We start from the raw sequence: 19,660 nt of genomic DNA, 5'->3' as shown, positions 1-19,660 counted from the left end.
TGAGGAACACAAACAAATAAATTTATAGAAAAAAAACATTATAGAACAAAAAGCAACTCTTTAATTACAAACTTACAATGATTATTAATTGTTAATGGGTTTCCTGTGACGCCCAGAAAGCAGCAATATCAAGGATGAGTGAGTCTAGTGGATTTCCTCCTTCAGCAGCAACTGCCGACCGTTACGCATATTTTAGATGTAGGCAACTAGTCATGATCTTGTAAAAAACGAATGGCCCCCTCTTCGCTCCTGGGTAAATCCCAAATTCTCATAGTGTCACCCATCACTAATCTATTACACACACAGTAAAACACGGAAATACAACAAAGCGACGCACTCAACAGACACTTCGGCACGAAAAGTACAAGAATGCGGCGCACCGGCTGAACGGGCGGCGAGAATCTGTAGTCACGTTATCTACTAGATCGCTCGACTTTGACCTCTGTCTGAGGATGGGGAGGGGTTTGCGATAAGACAATTCCTGTTTTATATTTACGAAATATACTGTGCTATGACAAACTAAGAATAGAATTATATTCTATGAATTTGACATTATTGTAGCTCCAGTAAATTCAAAGTGACGGACAGTAGAACTTAAAAAATATTTTTTCTAAAAAAATGTTTTTACACATCTACAATGATATTAATCTGAAAATAATGGTAAAGCACCAAATATTATATTTATTCTTATTCTATAGTTCATAAGGAAAACAAAAATATATAATGTTGCTAGGTTATCACTTAGATAATATTTTCTAAAAATAAGTTTAACGATCACGGCAATTTACCCAAAAACGGCCTGCCACTGAGACCACAAATGACCGCCACTTATAGGGTTAAAAGTAAAAATTTCTGATTTTCAGATTTTTTCTGTTTGTTATATGGTAAAAGACTCCTGCGTGCCAAATTTCAAGTTTCTAGCTTCTAGAAGTATGTTAGAATATGTATCTAGATATCAGTGAGTCAGTTTCACATGCAGGTGTATAAGTAGTCAGATTTTGTTATCAATATAAATATGTAATTATTGTAACATAATGTTACAACAATGTAAATATTGTTATCAATGTATTAAATATTTTTAATTGCAGAGACATAATTGTGGTATAAAACCATCAATTTAAATTTAAACATCAAATTAATTAACCAAAGAACTTAAAACTTATACTACTTTACACATAATTTTAAAAATTGTTGGCTTTAATACTCACCTGGACGGAATGTACTGTGTGCTTGCTGGGCATGCCTGTCTTGCCCATGCCTTGTCCATATATGGTAAGAAGTCTCCCTGTCAGAACTACTGCAGCTCGGTAACTCTCCTCCTAGACAACCAATCATTGTTTTTATTTGTCTGTGGAGTTCTATTGTAGCTGTGTATATCAAAGTAGGCCAGTGAAGAGTAAGAAATTCAATCCCAGTAATACTAAAGCGATACAACAGAGTATTGAAGGACACAAAAGAATGTAACAAAAGTCTTTAATAAACTGACCGTAAGGGAAACTTTGCTACCCTTGACATCAATCCTCTAGGGCCTTCCCATCAATAGTCATCGCATAGACTGTCAGTGATACGATTTTAAGACTTGGCCATCATGAAATGAACTTGATTGTAGCCCCATAAGAATAATGGTTAAACTCCAAATACTTCTGAGCCCTTATTTTCATTCTTAGATTTATGGTTGATGACTTATTTTTAAAATATTAACCTTTCCCACGCCGTAGACAGATATATTTAAATGGTAGACCAAAATGCCAAGTACAGTAATATCCGTTAATATAGATGTCTCTTGGAGAGGTTTTTAGTTCACAAAAGGCCTTAAATGTACACTTCGTGCTTATCACGGTTGCCAAGGAGGTATTATAAATGACTTTCACTCTGCGGCAGGGGGAGGGGAGTGCCCTTTGTCTAACTTCGACCACCTGCTTGTCAGTTCTGCATCTCCTAGAGCCATAACCAAACATATCTGTGATGTGTACGAGGTCTGTCCAAAAAGTATCCGACCGCCGACCAGTAGATTCTATCGAATCAATCATTCCGCAAAATGAATTTAAGGAGTATTTCCGGAAGTGGGAGCAGCGTTGGAATAAGGTAGTGGCTTGTGTAGGGGAGTACTTTGAAGGGGACCACATTGCCGTTGCCGCCGAGTATCGTCAGTTCATGCCAGACGTCAAGACCGGATACTTTTTGGACACACCTCGTATTACTGCTTTCTCAGTTGTTACTAGCGTATGTACTTTAGTATCTACTACGTATCTCGTTATTATTCTTCATCGTGTGGTAGTGTTGTAATTAGTTTGAAATATTTATCTTGTTAAAGTAAAGTTTATTTGTAATAAACAGTTTTGTAAAGATTTCATTTTTATCAATAAATACACTAATTTAAAGTAAAATGCCCTGTTTTATACTTTTTTTGCTTTTACCTTTTATAATTTAGTTATAATAATAAGCTTTAAGCTTATAATAAAGCTTTAGCTTTAAACTTAGAGAAATACCATTTTTTTACTTGACTTGGCATTATAGGAAAGTTAATGGATTTATTAGTGGCGTGCAAAGGGTTAATAATACAACATTTTTGTTTTCGTTGTAGAGTGTATACTTCTTGAATATTTAAACAATAAATAAAAAAAGTTTAAGATTTTTTTAAATTTGACCTATTTTGTTAACCATTTACCAATTTATAGTAAAAACTCAAACAAAGTCATGACAGCTGTTTTTGAGAGAAAGTTCATGTAGTTTTTAGGTAAGGATCTAAAAATGAAAATCATATTCAAAAATGGCTTAGATATTCCTAATTTAAACATCCATGGACATAGACAGGTAAAAAAAGTACATACAATTTCCATAAACAGTGTTTTCTTGTATTCTGTTTGTCTGGCCAACAAGGTGATCTAGTATTGCCAACTGAACTAAATGAATTCCCATAGATTCTCAACTTAATTGGCCATGCCTAAGATAAACCGGCGTCTTTAAAATGTAGCCTTGGGCCATTACACCTCCCAAAGTTATTTCTAACTGTAGTCTTAAATAGTAAAGCATAACCATAAACTTTTCTCAGCTAAACTTGAACTTCTGAATTCCTGTTTAACAGTTACAAATATTCATGAGAACACCGATCCTTTTCACACTCTTTATCCTTAACATAATTTTAAAACAAAGAATAAATAATAAATCATACTATAGGTATTAAGAACTTGGTTATACACAATAAATATGGAAACCATTTGTTTTGTAATGTGCTAGTTAACCGTCCATCGGGCGCTAAACGGAGTTTTCCTCCGTGTATGTTTTATTATTAAAAATAGTACTACTTTTATGATGTCGGCAGTCGTTTCCCGCAGTGTACTTCACGAGCATCTTTCGGGGAAACGAAACAATAGCCTCCCGCTTTTATTTATCAAAATGTGTCAGTATGAGGTCTACTTCCGTGCGTGACTGGACGATTCCTCAGTGAGCGCCCGATGGTGTGTTTGTAGTGCTTGGACGAAATCTCCGTGAGCGCCTTATTATGTTTAGTTTTTATGTTGTAATAATCCGTGTGCGCCTAAATGTGTGACCTGTGATGGTTTCTTTTTAAATTTTACTATATATTTTATTTGAATTTTGTGAAATGGAGAATGAAGACGAGAGACTTATCAGTACAGTACCAGTGTGCTAGGGAACATTTCAGTAATATTTATGGAGTGAACATTGTCGTTATAAGAACCAGAAGGAAAATGTTTTGAAATTTTGTGCAGTGTGTAAAGAATTAGTAAAGAATAAATTTTTATTTCAGAGCAATAATTGACATTACAATTGTATAATATCTCAAGAATTGAAGTAAGTTGTTTTTGTAAGAAGTTAAAAACTAAGTTAATTTTCATACATATTTACAGTAGGTTAAACATTTTTATAATTAATTGCATTATTACTTAAAATTAATCATGTTGTTATTATACAATAACATTTTTTAAGATTTTGAATTTCTTATTTGGAAAATTCATTACATAAGAGTGTAATTTTTATTAAATTTCTAAAAATGAATATATTACATTGTAATTAAATCAGTATGAATATTTAAACAAATAAAAACCGTTTAAACGACTATGATATCCATTATTCGCTAACCTGGAGGAAACCTCCGTGAGCGCCTGATGGTGTTTCTAATTTTAAGCGCCCGATGGAGGGTTAACTGACAAGGGAAACTAATACTGGTACTAGTGCCACACTACTGCTTGGAATTGTTTCTAAATCTAATATTGGCTGGTAGTCTGGCATGAGTTTTGTGATACAAAATTTTAAATGGTTGAAGTCTGAAATTTCAACAAATTACCTACAAAGATATTTAGGATTACATATATTTAAATAACATATAACTATACCTACCAGGGATAACTTCTGGCTGATTTATACCTTCCAATGGAACCCACCACTGGGCAGAGCAAAAACCGATGTGTCACTAAATCTGGGTAACCTTATGGATGTCCAGGAGCATCACATTACTAACCGCAAATGTCGAGATTCTGGGGTTCAAGAGCAATTCGATAGGTTCAATAGTCTACTGCGGGAAATGATTAATGGAGTTGGTGGGGTTTGTTCCCTTACCTCAGAGGTTTTGCTAGCCTCAACAAGGGTGTACCACCCCCTGCCTACTTTGACTGGAGGAACTGGTTCAGAGTTGGCATCCCCTTCTTCCGGGGAGACATGACTGAGATTAGTGCCCTAATTCTTCCTCATGGATCTTGATAGGAGGCAGCCTCTAACCCCAACCTAACCTTACCCATCTTGAATATCCTGTCACTCCGGAAGCAGCGCTAAGGTTCTTATACAACTAAGTGCAATTTATAAACTTCTTGTCCAAAGAGAACAAAACAAAAAAACACATAACTACAGTAGAGCGTCAAAAATCCGAACTAATTGAGACGGAGGAAAGATTGGATTTCCAATTTGTTAAGATTTTTAAAATGGTTGGACTAATACAAATAAACACTTTATGTACTACTTAATGAATGTTACAGAAGAATATTACGCATTATGAACCACAACACTCAACTACGACCATACTATTGAACTGACTGGTGACAGTGACACAAAGATGCAAATGGGGTTAAAAATAGACTAGTCAGCTGGGGAGAGGGGCAGTGGATGGTTCAAAACATAATCCCAAGGTCATTGTCCTCTCACTGAGTCATACAAAATAAAGTTCACATGTTTAAAGTGAGTGTTAGGATTTTTGATGTTCGTATTAATGACGCTCTACTGTATACTAACCACGGCGCTGATAAATCCATTGATTTCCCTATAACGCCAAGACATCTATAAAATATATTTTTCTTTAAGTTCAAAGCTAATTTTTTATTATAAATATGTTATAAGAGATAAATGCAAAAAAATTAAACAGGGAATTTTAATTAAAATTAGTAACTATTCACTACTGTGAATTTGATCTAAATTCAAATTCTTGGTACAAACTAATAAAACTGGTAAATTATATAAACTACTAGTTATTAAGAGTATTTCCTTATCTAACGTTTCACAGATAAGGTAAAACATCATACAAAAAATGAATAATAAATAGGGTATCATCTTGGCAGAAGGATATATTTGGTTATGGCTCTGTAGGACACACAGAAAAGAGGAGCAGGTGGACGGCGATAGACAAAGGGCGCTCCCCTCTCCCTCTGCCACAGAGTGAAGGTCGTCTATAAATACTCCTTATCAACCGTGATAGGCACAGAGCATACACCTGCCATTTCGAAGGTCTTTTGTGAACTAAAAAACTCCAAGAGACACAACGTGTAATATCGGATATACTCGTGTTTGGCATTTTGGTCAGTCTACCATACTAATATATTCGTCTACAGCGTGGGAAGGGTTAATTAGATTAAGTATTTGCCAAATAGTTCTGAAATGTTGATGGTACAGAACAGAAATTTAAAATAGTTGTAAAATTTACCAACCTGAATAAGCTCTCGGAGCCCACGTTCATCTTGAGTGACATCGTGGGATGTGAGCACTTTACGCTGAGCAAGCTCTGCCTCTCCCAATGTGTGAGCGACAAGCTGGCCTACCGGATCTGACTACAAAATACATCAGAATATTAAATGATGGAAGATACTGGCCTGCAAAGCCTACAAGAACATCAATTTGCGGGATCTGGCTTAGAGACACGTCAGATCATTAATTTAGGATGCCAAACTTATAATATTCTTAATGTGTTATTCAAAACTATAAAGTAAGTGGTATGAAATTAACCTACACCGTTCCTGACTTCAATTTTTTTAATGTAATCTGTAAATATCTATAATAACAACTATTGATACATTTTAACAATTTTTCCCTTTATGTATTTTACAATACTATAACTGATTCTGCAAAAAGTCTAAGTTGTGTCTGAGATGAGCTTTATATTACCTAGGGTTGAAATTTAGAAAAAAAATACACACTCGCATGCGCATATATTAAATTATGTAAAAGTTTAAATTGCATGCTAGTGCTAACAAATATTTTTTAGTATAACAAAACATCTAAACATATCAAAATTCACAATAACTACCATCTAAACAATTTTTAAGATAAGGTTGTGCATTTTAACCCTGGAACTGGTGGTCAAATTCCACTCAGTGGCAGAGTGTTTTTTTTTACCATGAACTTTGCCTTATATTTATTTTATTATCATCGTATGTGTAATACAAAATAATTATATTACATACCAAGTTATTCACGAGTGTTCAATAAACATTTTCCTTATAAATATTAAGTATATATGTATTTTAACCCTTTAACGAGTATAGGTGTTTGTTACAAAATAGTATTGACGTTCCAGAACGTCATATTAAAAATCATGTGAAAATAGTAAGGACGTTCTAGAACGTCAATGAATTATGACTTATATTACAAGTACTAGCTCTTATGTTTTTCCTCTATGGAAGAAATCCGCCCACTGTTCCTAACCTTAAATAACTGAGCGCAGTTTTCCGCGTAAATACTGTCAGCTGCTTTCAACTACAGAGCGGCTGTAAAGGTTTTTTCGGCACACGGATTCCCGCGATTTCTACTGTCAACAGCAATTGGCGCTAACAACTTCTACAGTCGCATTCTGTTGCTATGCTGTAAACATTCACTTTGTGCAGTTTCTTCTACAATGACGAAATAGTGTAGTTCATTGTTCTCAAGTCAGTTTCCTTTTGTGTTGTGAAATGGATCCAGAACGTAACTTACGTAGTGACGACATAAGAAGGGGGCTGTACGAGTGGAGTGAAGAGGATCAAATCTCAGACAATAACAATGACGTTTTAGGCTCTGACGATGAGAATGTGTTTGGTGATAGTGGGGATGAACAAGATAAAACCGCAGAAGATATCCTCGCTGCTTCTTACTTCGACAATGAACTTGACGTGGAGATCCAAGAACCTGCATTACCAGTAAGTGATTCTGATATTTGTCCAATTTGCAAATGGAAACATGTTGACTGTTTTGAACCAAAAGACTTTATATTTGATGATTCTAATTCTGGCCTACAAGTTGACTTTGAGGATAATATTGAAAAGGAAATAGATTTCTTTCATAAACTGTTCGATTACGATTTAGTTTCTCACATTGCTTCTGACACTAATAAGTATGCCCAGCAGCAAATGAAAAATGAGGCAGGAATAAAAGAATTCTCCAAACTCAGACGCTGGACAGAAACAAACCCTGATGAGATGTATTGTTTTTTTGCGACTTTGCTTCTAATGCCCCATTGCATGAAAAATTCACTAAAACTCTACTGGAGTACAGATCCACTCCTCAACACTCCCATATTCCCTCAGGTGTTCAGTCAGGATAGATTCCTAGTGTTGCTTCGTATTACATCTTGACGACAATTCACTAGAGGCGGGAGGAGATAAATTATACTAAATCAGGACGGTTATCGAAACCCTACAGAGAAAATTTTTTTTGTGCCTACTCTCCTAATAAAAACCTGGTCATCGATGAGAGCCTCATGCTATGGAAGGGTCGCCTGGGTTTCAAACAGTACATTCCATCTAAACGCAAGCGGTTCGGAATGTATTGTGTGACAGCAGTTCAGGCATCATTCTTGACTTTATTGTTTATACTGGCAAGACCACTGACTTGTTGAATGAAAACGAAGACGTCGGAGTGTCAGCAAAGGTTATCAGAACACTAATGCAACCCTACTTAGGACGTAACCATGTGTTGTACGTTGACAACTGGTACAGCAGTCCCGGCTTGTTCAACTGGCTTCTTGAAAATTAAATAGCAGCTTGTGGAACTGTAAGACAAAACCGGAAAGGTCTCCCTTGCTTACCAAAAAAATTGAATAAGGGAGATTGTGAAATTAGGAGCCAAAAAAACATGCTTTGTGTAAAATGGTATGACCGCTGTAATGTAACAATGCTAACAACAATCCACGAGCATGAAATGATTCCTGTGACTAAGCTTGGAAAGACTGTAAACAAACCAAGCTCTGTCATAGAATATAATAAGGATGTGGGAGCAGTCGACCGCTCTGACATGATATCTTTCAATGACAGTGCAAGGAAATCAAAGAAGTGGTACCGTAAATTATTTTCCCACTTGATTGATATTGTTGTTTCGAATACATACATGTTTGTAATCAAACAAAACAAGAAAAGTGGGTTTTGTGACTTTAGACTAAACCTTATCCGAAAAATATTGGAAACACATCACACTCCAAGAGAAGGAAGGCTGGTAGCCGCGGTGCCGAGGGTCGTGCCGCCACCAGCCGCTACCAGAGACCAACATCCGCTCCGCCTGACCGACAGACACATCCCCCGCCCACTGCCGACGCCAGAAGGTCAGACACGGAAGACACAAAAGAGATGATACATCTGTTCTCATTCCTCCAGCAGAGAAAAGAACAGGAAGGATATGACGTTTGAATGAAAAAGAGTGTGGTGTGCCATTGTGTATACATCCATGTTTCGAGCACTTTCACACAAAAAACAAATTTTAGCCTTTGTGTTTTATCAACAAAAGTAAATGTTAGCTTTTTATAGTAATAATATCTGATTTTCATTAAAAAATAAAACAAAATTTTTCTTACTATTTTGGGAGTGTATTATGTTTCACATCCTTACTCCTATGAACAAATGATGTAGTGACGTTCCAGAATGTCATTACTCCTTAAAGGGTTAAATGTGATCACCACATAGTCGCAAACATAAAAAATATTAAATGAAAGTTAATTCAAAGTTTTTGATTTCGACAAGAGTTATGATTAGTGATATGAAAAAATATACAAAAGATAGGGCATTTAGTGTTGATTAAAATTTAAAATGGTAAGGTTTTAACTTTTTTACCTAGTATGGTAAAATAAAATAAAAACATAGATTGTCAAAATCGCAACTTACCAGAAACGTAAAACGTCAATGTTAATTTTTTTACTATACAGTCTTCCAACTATTGTTTTAAAATATTTTCACTTTTAGCTTACAAGAGTACAAAATAAATGTTGCTACAGTATAATTCCTCGAATATCACTTGAGTGATATGAAAGTTACCATCCATTGTTGTAATAAACTGCAATTGCTCACAAAACACGTGTTCACAACATCAAAACATACAATTACTACTCATAAATAAGAAACAAGATCTGATCGGTAGAATGAAAACAGTTGTGTGAACCAGCTGATGCGCAGCTGGTGCAGTACACGAGAACATAAGAAACAATTCCGAGAGTACAAAACATATATATATATATATATATATATATATATATATGTGTGTGTAACGGAACATGAAAATTATTTATTTTTATAAAACTGTTTATTTAAGTAATTGGATATTTCTCTTTCTATTAGTATCAACACTGATATGTTTTGAGCATTTTCAAGAAATAATATCAAAAAAATGTAGGCCGTGTTAACCCTTTGACTAGTCATCCCACAACAAATTAGGGAGGGGCCTATGTGCTGCCCGCAGTAATCCCGATAGGCGTGCGGGAAGTGCTATGACGCTAAACAGTTTTCACAAAAATGTTTCATGATGAATAATCTCTCACTTGAATATGAATGTGATCTAGCGGAATAAATAAAAAACAGTTTCAAGTAGTTTTTGTCATTCCCTCTAGATCACAGTTGTTCTTTTATTTATTTAACCCTCTAAGTGGCGGTAATATGTTGCTCGAATGGCGGGCTATTTTTCAGAGTCAAGCAGGACTATCTTATAATTTAAAAATAAAATGCAAATTCTAATATGAGCAATGCTTGTTATATATCAATTTTTTCGTAATAAACTACAGAATAACATAGTATAGTTATTTTTTACATACCTTAACCCTTTTTTATGATATCCACACAAATGTTCGAAAAAACGTTTTTTTCTCCACAAAACTTTTCATTTTTACTTTCTGTAACTTTAAAAATGTCATTCCTAGGAGATTATGTTAAATGCAACCCTTATTCACAATTTAATTTTAAACAAAAAACCTTCAATAATATTTTTTTCTATTTAAAACACTGAAAAAGTTATATGGGAAAAACTGAATCTAGAAAAAACACTTTTTCTAGTCAGAATCGCTAGAAGTTGCTTGCCTTTTCCTCCCTGTTGTGTAAGGCCTATTAAAGTGCTGGAGTTTAGGGTAACAAAGAGGGTGAATACCGCAGTTACACCCTGGACACCAATAAACGCTTCTTTTTTCTTTTCACATTAGGGTCTTTCACACAAATGATGCACACTCTTTGATTTTTCCCATCTAAATGGGCAATTTCATGGGCGCTTTGACTTTCATGAGCCACAGTAGGTGAAGGAGTTGTATCATTGGAAACCAGTCCTTGTACTATACTATCAACAAAATCATCCCTTGCCATGGGTTTATCTGAATTTTTGGAGTATAGGATGTAAGCATTGAATACTGCAGTATCAATTAGGTTGTACACTATTTTATTCAGTAAAAAAACAGACCACGGGAGAAAACTTAGGATTATTGGTACTTTGGGATTATACCGACCACACCAGTATGAAGAACACAAAAATATAAATTTATAGAAACAAACATGATAGAACGAAAAAACAACTCTTTAATTACAAAATTACAAACTTACAAGCATTTCTAGGTATTGTAATCGGTATTGTTGTCTCTGTTATCTTATCTTTCTCGAGAATCCCGATTACGGCAGGCCGCGCGGCATCACATGATTTGCACGGTACATAATTGCCTTTCCATTACAATTCAATTTATATTTCTGATCAGCCCCTCTAGAATTTGATATTTTACTGATAGGTACTATCTCGAGGGATGTATTTCTTTCGTTGACATCAGCGCGGGGCTGCCGAAGCCCGAGCTGATAGCCGGAGGCACCCGCATTTTGGGTGGCGGAATGTGATCAAGAATAAAAACAAGTTTTGAGTGTTTTTTCAATAAAGAGTTTAGGTTTAGTTTGGTAATGTTTGTTTTTGTTGAATTTTTGTGTTTGGAGAAATGTAGAGGTAAAACACGGAAGTACAACAAAGTGACGCGACTCTGCAATCACGTTATCTACTAGACCGCTCGACTTTGACCTCTGTCTGAGGATGGGGAGGGGTTTGCGATAAGACAATTCCTGTTTTATATTGATGAAATATTGTTTTACGCTAATCTAGTAATCAGTAGAAGCAAAATGTCAAATAACGATTCATGTCTGGGTGTGGTCGGTATAATCCCAAAGTACCGGTTATTTCAGTTAGTACCATTGATTATTTCATCGTGATGTTGATGATACTATATGAAATGTATTTGAAATTTAGTGGTGAACGCAACTGTGCAAACTAGGCTTAAAAATAATTATCGGTTGCCTAGCAATAAGCGGCAATGTGAAGCGACTTCTAGGACGTCGCTTGCCACGTCACGGCGGCGGAAATAGAACGTCTCAGACGTCGCTTGCCACTTAGAGGGTTAAGACCCAATCGATGTTATTCAAGTCATAGAACGGTATTCGTTCAGTTGTTCCAAGTAGTCAGCTGATTCTATTTCTGTTTGTATTGACTATAGATTGTAATCTCACTTTTACGTTACCGGTTGCCCTGATTGTAAACATTTTGTTGTGTTTACCATGAGTAAATAAACGTGGCTGTTTGTGTAATTACTAATTATGTAAAACGGCGTGAGAAAGACTTACAGACGAATTTTGGCTAAGATGCTCCAATGAGACTTTCTGCTCGGCATTTTCCCGCCACCATCACTGCTATAGATAAGAAGGACAAGCAGAAAAGAGCATGCTACAAATGCATATCGACCAGCTGCGCCGGGACACAATGTGCCGGGATTGCAACGTTCTGCTTTGTGTGTCCCAACTGTTTTCCCTACTTTCATACCATCAGAGATTTCTGAGAAGATTTGTGTAATGTTACGAAGTTGTACCTATCGTGTACCTTAGCATGTTTATGAGAAAATACTGAATATTTTACCTTATTCTCGTATTTTGTAAATATGATAACTGTTGTGTATAATTAAATTAATTTCTGTATAAATACAAAAGTCAATCCAAAAACGTTTAATCGAGTGTTTTATATAACACATCTACTGCAGAAAACCCAAATAACCTAAAAAAAAAACAAAATTTTAAATTAAAAAAAAAACAATTTGTATGGGACTCTTTTTTAAGAAAAAAAACCACCAGTCAAAGGGTTAAAAGACCTGATATTGGGCACTGCAATCTAGAATACAACTAAAACACCTGATATCGGGTTTTTGCCAGTTGCAGGGTAATTGTGATTAGATTACAAAAAGAACCATCTTCAACATTTTAATGTATCCTCAAATTGAGTTCTGTTACAGTGTGAGACTAGCGAAATAAAACGAGAATATAAATTCACACTTGTTGCCTTAAAAATTGATATAAGAATGTTTACCAGCTGTTCTTCTGACACTCCAGGCATGGTCAGCAACTCTCGCTCAGGTGTGTAGGTGCCGGGTGTGGCTGTAGCAGCTGTGATAAGTGCACGTCTAGTGCGCTCGGATGGGATCCAGGCATCACGCCTGCGCTCACATTCTCCTGCTCCTGTCCCACTTACTGTTTCAATCTTCAATCCGAAAAGATCTCCTTCACTCGATGTACCTTTGGTCAATTAAAATGCACATGTTAGTATTTACTATATCAAATAATGTACTCACTGAGGAGTTGTTAATATATACAGCGTTCTTAGTTCGAGCTTGAGAGTAGTTTTAGAGCTTATTCTTGTTCCAAGAACCTTCCTAGCCAGTATAAGAGGCTCAATTCGACAACAGAAACTGTGTCTAAGAAAGTCTGATTGTCTTATAACTCGTCTATCTCTTTACGAAGGAGTTAATACTTCTTATATCTTTGCCAATTTCTTACACACAAAATAAAGCACTATGTAAATGTTCAAATTATTTTCATACATAAAAATATTACTCTAAAATATACTACTGTATTTAAAAGTTTAAACAAACAAGTCTTTAATTTTGAAATATTGCTAATACAAACTAAAACATTACCTATTTCATATTAGTTGTATTGAAATTGCTCTCTGTTGGATAATTTTTCAGTTCAATATTTGTAAGGCATATATATTTACAAACCTCAGTTAAATGTAAATGTTCTGACCAAACAATCTTCATTTATTCTACTAGAGGACAATAAATATACTATAGAATAATTAAATATGTGTACATCGCATTAGCCATTTGGGTACTTTTTAAAGAATTAGGTACATCTTGCACTTAAATTACACAAAAATTCCACACTCACCTAAAACAAATTGTTAAATAAATCTAAATTAAAATAATTAGGTAGGCCTAATTCAGTGTAAAACATTTTTCAGAGTATTTCACACAAGTTGAATTGCTTTTATACATATATTTTACACATATCTATTTAGCATTATATAAGAAACTAAACAAATATAAATTATAAACAATCTTTTTACACCAAAATTTCCTTTATCTTTTCTCTAACTTCTACATTAAGATCAAATCGGCTAAAACTCTTGGGTACACCAAAAATGAGATGCTGTAGTACTAAGAAGAGTTAAACGTACCTTATTTATCCATTATTCAATGTATTATAATAATTTGTGATTATAAATAGTAGTCTAAGGAATACAGTATAATAGTAGGCTACATATTTTCACCCATTTTGCATTGTGTGCAGAAAAGGTTTAGTCACACAGAGATTGGTTACCCTACTGGAATCCGTAACACTGTGTACGGAAATCTCCAAATCGCACATTTCAAATTTGTAAGCAGTTAATTCATGAAAACCAATGAAAACGAGCAACATTCTCTATCAGACAAGTCAGATATATTAGGGGCAGTGCTCTAAATGGGAACCCTATTACACAATAACACTAACTATATTTATTGATAATCACCAATCCACAAATAACTGAATAGCAGCTTTTAAACTTAACAGCCTAACAATAGCATTGTTCTCTCTTCAAGAGGTACTGTACTCAACAATCCGACACATACGAAACCAGAACCCTGTCAGATTATGTAAGATTTACAGATTACTGGAGGTATCATTATAAAATAACCTGTTAGGTAAGACAAAAACAAGGTGATAACAGTAAACTGACTTTAACTCTTTTGTTTAAGTTTTCCTGTTACCAGGTTCGGTTACAAAAGTTTTTATAAATATTTTAATTTGATCTCTAATCTTAAAGATATAAATAGTCAGTCGTGCAATTCCATTAATGCTTCTTAAAACTGCTTATGATTCTCCCCGTGCATGTATCTGAATAATCACAAACTTTTCAGCTACAGTTAGGCTACATGCTCAAATATTACAGTTACAGCGTTCAAATATTTGCTACCTGACTTCTCACTCCACAGATGGCAGTCCGAGCCATCACTTTTGCCGTATCTCAATTTATAAAATTCGATGAGTTATAAATTGTGTAACTAATACAATGAAAGGTATCGATCAGTAAAATATAAAATTTCAAAAGGCCAGTTACTAATGCTTGAGACCTACAAATATACAAAGTCACCTGACCTTATTATTTTACTTGGCAGAAGGACATGGCTTTTACACTGTAAGTACATGAAGAATTAAAATTCTCATCAAGAAATTAAAAAAAAATGTTTTATCTGTCTATTAGGACAAGTAATAGTAGGCCTAGTCTACTTTAGTGCACTCAAGACACTAACTATTATACAGAATATACAGAAAAACATCACTCACTCATCAGTAGCACTATTATCTTTGTCCTCTCAGCTTGCGGGTGGCCATAGGTATTTATCTGATAGGTCGAAGGTTTATAACCATGTTATGTCCCTCAGTTTGCCCGGGCTGCTCTTCATGGACCTCGCTGTTTTGGCTGTTCAGGTTATCAGTCTACATGTGGCCTACTGTATTGCATAATTATAAAATTCAGTCCTTATCGAGTTGTGGTTAGAAATTGTTGCAATCTCGGTCAAATAAGTAACTAATTTAATATTTCTCTATTTTCAGCAAATACGAACATTGTTTCAAGTTGTTTTCCATCTAGGGAAATGTCAGTGCCACTGTAGCTCTATCAGTTTATTAAAATACTTGTGCATTTGGTAGAGCCAAACTCCAAAATATGGAAACAAGCATATATTCCATTAATATTTGAGACCTATTTAAAATTAATTGTATTTTTTCTGCAAATAAAAATAAATTTTAAAAATAGGTCAACCTATAATATTTAAATAATACAAAATAAATAACCAATCGATAGTTTTAAACTTAAAGCTAATAAACTTTGTAAATAGTTTGAGAATTTCATTTCAATCTCAGTCATTTAAAGAACACAAGGTCAAATAAGCGTACTGCCTTTAAAATACAAGTCGAAGCGATGTACATCGTTATGCAAGCGCGAAGTAGTACGAATTGGCTGACACTTAATGGCGCACAGAGTTCAAAGGGTTAAAGAAACAGACGTTTTGCTCTCTTTTTTTTGGTGATGGACAATGAAAAACGGAACCGTTGAGTACCGGTAACTGCTCAGTTCCAAGTAAAGTAACCAAACCGTTACAGCCCAACTGGCAACTACTACAATTCGCAATTTTGCATGTTCCAGTAGTACTGTATAGCAACTAGTTTTCTAGTTCTTTACAATTCTTAACTCAACTCAACAGTTTCAAAGTTTCAACTAAATAGTAGTGCCGTTTTTGTTACTGTCATTTTTTCTGTTGCACATATTTTTGCAACTTATTTTTATATCATAAATGTTTTAAAATTGGTTTTTAAGTCATTTATTATAATACTGAAATTTTAATTTTTCGTATGGTCTAACTCCTGAGGTATGTAAAATGTTCCAAGTTATAGGATTGTAACATTTCTATTCCCAAGATTTATATTCACAGTCCCTTATAAGAAATATAAGCTTCTGTCAGTCAGTCCTGTGAATGACTTTCCATTTTTTTTTTTTTTTTTTAATACATTGATTCACCAAGAAATATTGGTAAGAGGATAATTGCCGCAGATGGTTCCCGTAGTTGTAGTTAACGTTCTCATGATATAAAACCGTTTCAAACTTACCCAAACCTGTAACATACAACTAGAACTAAACAGAGGACTGCTTTGGGGAGAAGGGAAAACTATTGAATTCAGACAGTTCTGTAGTACGGTTTTCACTGTATGACTATCTCGTCTGGAACCGTTCTTCAAAACAGACAGTTTCCCCCAGTCTCCCCGTCTTTTGTGGTGCCAGAGAGTAATGCTTTTTTTTGTGCATATTAAGTGCACTTTAAAGTAATTAGCCTACTATTATTGTGTCAGAATGGGCAGAAAAAACATTATGTAAAGAAAACCTTTAACTTTGTAATAGGAATTTAAATTCTTTGTGTACTATTAGTGTAATGGCCATTGCCCTATTAAGTAACATACACTAATATGGTCGGGTGAGTTTGCGTGTATTTTTAGCTTATTTCAGCATTAGTGATCAACTTTTGATTTTTTTCTGATAGCCTAGGTACTACCTGAAAGGATGTTTTTCATAAATGTTGCCATAAGCAGGGGACAGCAATGAAAGTACTACTGTAGCCCCTACTGATGACCGGAGGCAGTTAGCCCAATATGAACTTTATTCCCAGAATGTTACCGTCGAAAACAATACTGTTGTTCTTTTGAGCTAAAGTGCAACCCCACACTATTGGCCAAAGGCATTACAGTTAGACCATTCAACTACTAGTTCCTTTTACAGGATTTATTTTTAAAGTTTTCGGCCTTCTGAAACTTAGTTGCTTTTTTTAACTCATTCATGACAACGGCTAATTACCATACTTTTTATATGCCACAAAATTTTCCAATAATGACCAAAAAATATAATCAATTTCTTACATAAAACGTCTAAGTACAACAAGAAAAGCATGTTGGCTTTGCAATTTTGGACTAAAAAATTATTTTAATGTATTATTGGTAATTCTAAGCAATATATGGGTCAACCTCGATTTTTCTCATATTACAATATAATGTTCCAATAGTCAATTAGAAAAGGAAATGACTAGAATTTCTTGCCGGAAAGCAGTTATAGGGAGCAGGCAACTCATATTACAATATAATGTTCCAATAGTCAATTAGAAAAGGAAATGACTAGAATTTCTTGCTGGAAAGCAGTTATAGGGAGCAGGCAACCGCGAGAATTACCTATTAGTGATCAGGGGCACTGACGTGATCTGGGCTTCAAAATTTGGAACTACTCGAGTTAATTTTTTTTCCAAAAGAGCAAGCAGCGCGAAGCGCTGCGCAGCGGGCAAGCATCGTGCGTGATCTTCGTATATACTGAATTGATTCAGGCCAAAGGAATGACACAGATTCCTTTACCAGATTCCTTTACAGATTTTTACGGAGATTTTGTATTGGGCGGATTATATTGGTTTACTTTGCTTTCCAGCATGTAATTATGTGTTTAAAAACTGTTTTACATACATTACCTACATTATATTGTAATATGTAATAACAATTTATCAGAAATTTTTAATAAAAAAAAGGATCACGCACGATGGCTGCCCGCTGCGCAGCGCTTCGCGCTGCTTGCTCTTTTAGAAAAAAAATTAACTCGAGTAGTTCCAAATTTGAAGCCCAGATCACGTCAGTGCCCCTGATCACTAATAGGTAACTCTAAGCAATATATGACCGTCTGGCGGTTGCCTGCTCCCTATAACTGCTTTCCGGCAAGAAATTCTACTCATTTCCTTTTCTAATTGACTATTGGAACATTATATTGTAATATGAGAAAAATCGAGGTTGACCCATATATTGCTTAGAATTACCGTATTATTTTTTATGTTTATAAATGCACCCAAAGGGGTACCTAAAAAATTAAGCAATCATGTACCTAATGGGGTACACAATAGTCTGAGGTATTTCTATAAGCGCAGGCTCATATTTCACAAGCCACCAAGACACACAAACAAAAATGCTTTATGTGTACCCCATCAGGTGCAAGATGCACTTTACAAAAGGCCTGTGTGTACCCGATTGGGTACACAACAGCAGATATGAAAGATCGTGTGAACCCACTGGGGTAAACATTGTCGTTAAAGTGTTAACTTACTTTACAAGAATTTTCATTTTGAAAACACAACAAATAATGTGAAGTGGTTAGATAAACAATTACCTCATTCCGCTTACCATTATTTATAAATTCTGTTTGTAATAACCGTTTCCTTACCATAATGTTTTGATGTTTGATAGGATGTTCTTTTATCATCTGCAGAGAATGGTGAATCACATAATAAAACAGGATCACTCAACATATCAAAGAAACAAGGATTAATAGACAGAGACTTTGATTCTTGAGTGTTCTTAGAGTCATCACTAGGCCTAATCGAGGAAAAAATGCGACAAACAACTGGCTCTTCTGCACTTGAGCCCTTTTCATCAATTCCAGTATTTTTGTCTTTATTAAATAAAGAGACAGTGTTAAGTTCAGTGTTTCCTACTTCTCCAGTGACTGTGCTAGATGTAGCAGAAGTTTGCACGTTTACTGCTCCAGGAACTTCTGTAAATAGGCCAGAGTCTTTGCCATCACTGCTGGTGGCAACAACACTTTTCATTAAGGCTGATGACGATGGTATTTCGTCGAAAAAGTTTGCTCCTTTACTTGTGGCCTGCTCAAAGTACTTTTTAGTAGATGAAGAAGCATTCTCCATAGTTCAGCTATTCAGAGGTTGAAGTATTATTGAGTTAACCTTAGTGTTTTAGTTTAATAACAGTGAAACTCAGAGAATATATTTCTTACAACACTAAAGACTTAACTATAACCAAAATGCAAATTGGTTTAATATCACAGACAAGCCATTTAAACATTAGTTCAAACACGAATCCATAGTTCAGCAATCATAACGTAACTAGAACGTTGCCGTTGACTGTCTTGTATATTGTATTGGTAAAATAGCATAGTAGTTATTGATACTGACGATAACAACAAACATCTGAACAACACTCCCACCTCCCTATCCAAAGCCACCTTGATAGTAAAGGCCTTCGTGCTAAACTATTAAATTGTTGATAATTATATGTAGAAGGGTTTTTATATTGACTATAGTACAAATTGTTATTATATATACCCCAATTAGTAACACGACCAGACGTTTCGCTTTCGTTTAACGTTTCCCGTTTTCTCTAAGAAATACTGTAGAACAATCAAATGTTCCGCTATGAATTGTAAGGTTATTTTCTGTGGAGAAACATAATATAAAATCGAATGGAATAATTTATTGTCGTGAAACATACAGTTGTGAATTACA

The 19,660-nt window shown here is 34.9% G+C and overlaps 1 protein-coding gene across 1 annotated transcript in view; it reads right to left on the bottom strand.

Moving 5' to 3' along the window:
* The window catches only part of LOC124370014 (trafficking protein particle complex subunit 12), a 31,696-nt gene extending 12,356 nt beyond the window's left edge, over positions 1–19,340 (bottom strand). The window contains exons 1-4 of the mRNA XM_046828289.1: positions 18,583–19,340; positions 12,829–13,034; positions 5,934–6,053; positions 1,209–1,319 (exon numbers count right to left, since the gene is read on the bottom strand). Coding sequence (XP_046684245.1) covers positions 1,209–1,319; positions 5,934–6,053; positions 12,829–13,034; positions 18,583–19,063 — 918 coding nt within the window. The 5' untranslated portion in view covers positions 19,064–19,340. The remainder of the gene's footprint in view (positions 1–1,208; positions 1,320–5,933; positions 6,054–12,828; positions 13,035–18,582) is intronic.
* Positions 19,341–19,660: the final 320 nt, after the last annotated feature.

The sequence above is a fragment of the Homalodisca vitripennis genome, chromosome X (genome assembly GCF_021130785.1).
Source record: "Homalodisca vitripennis isolate AUS2020 chromosome X, UT_GWSS_2.1, whole genome shotgun sequence".
Lineage (NCBI taxonomy): Eukaryota > Metazoa > Arthropoda > Insecta > Hemiptera > Cicadellidae > Homalodisca > Homalodisca vitripennis.
The sequence above is the reverse complement of the archived record's forward strand: the minus strand, read 5'-3'. Positions and strand labels throughout refer to the sequence as shown.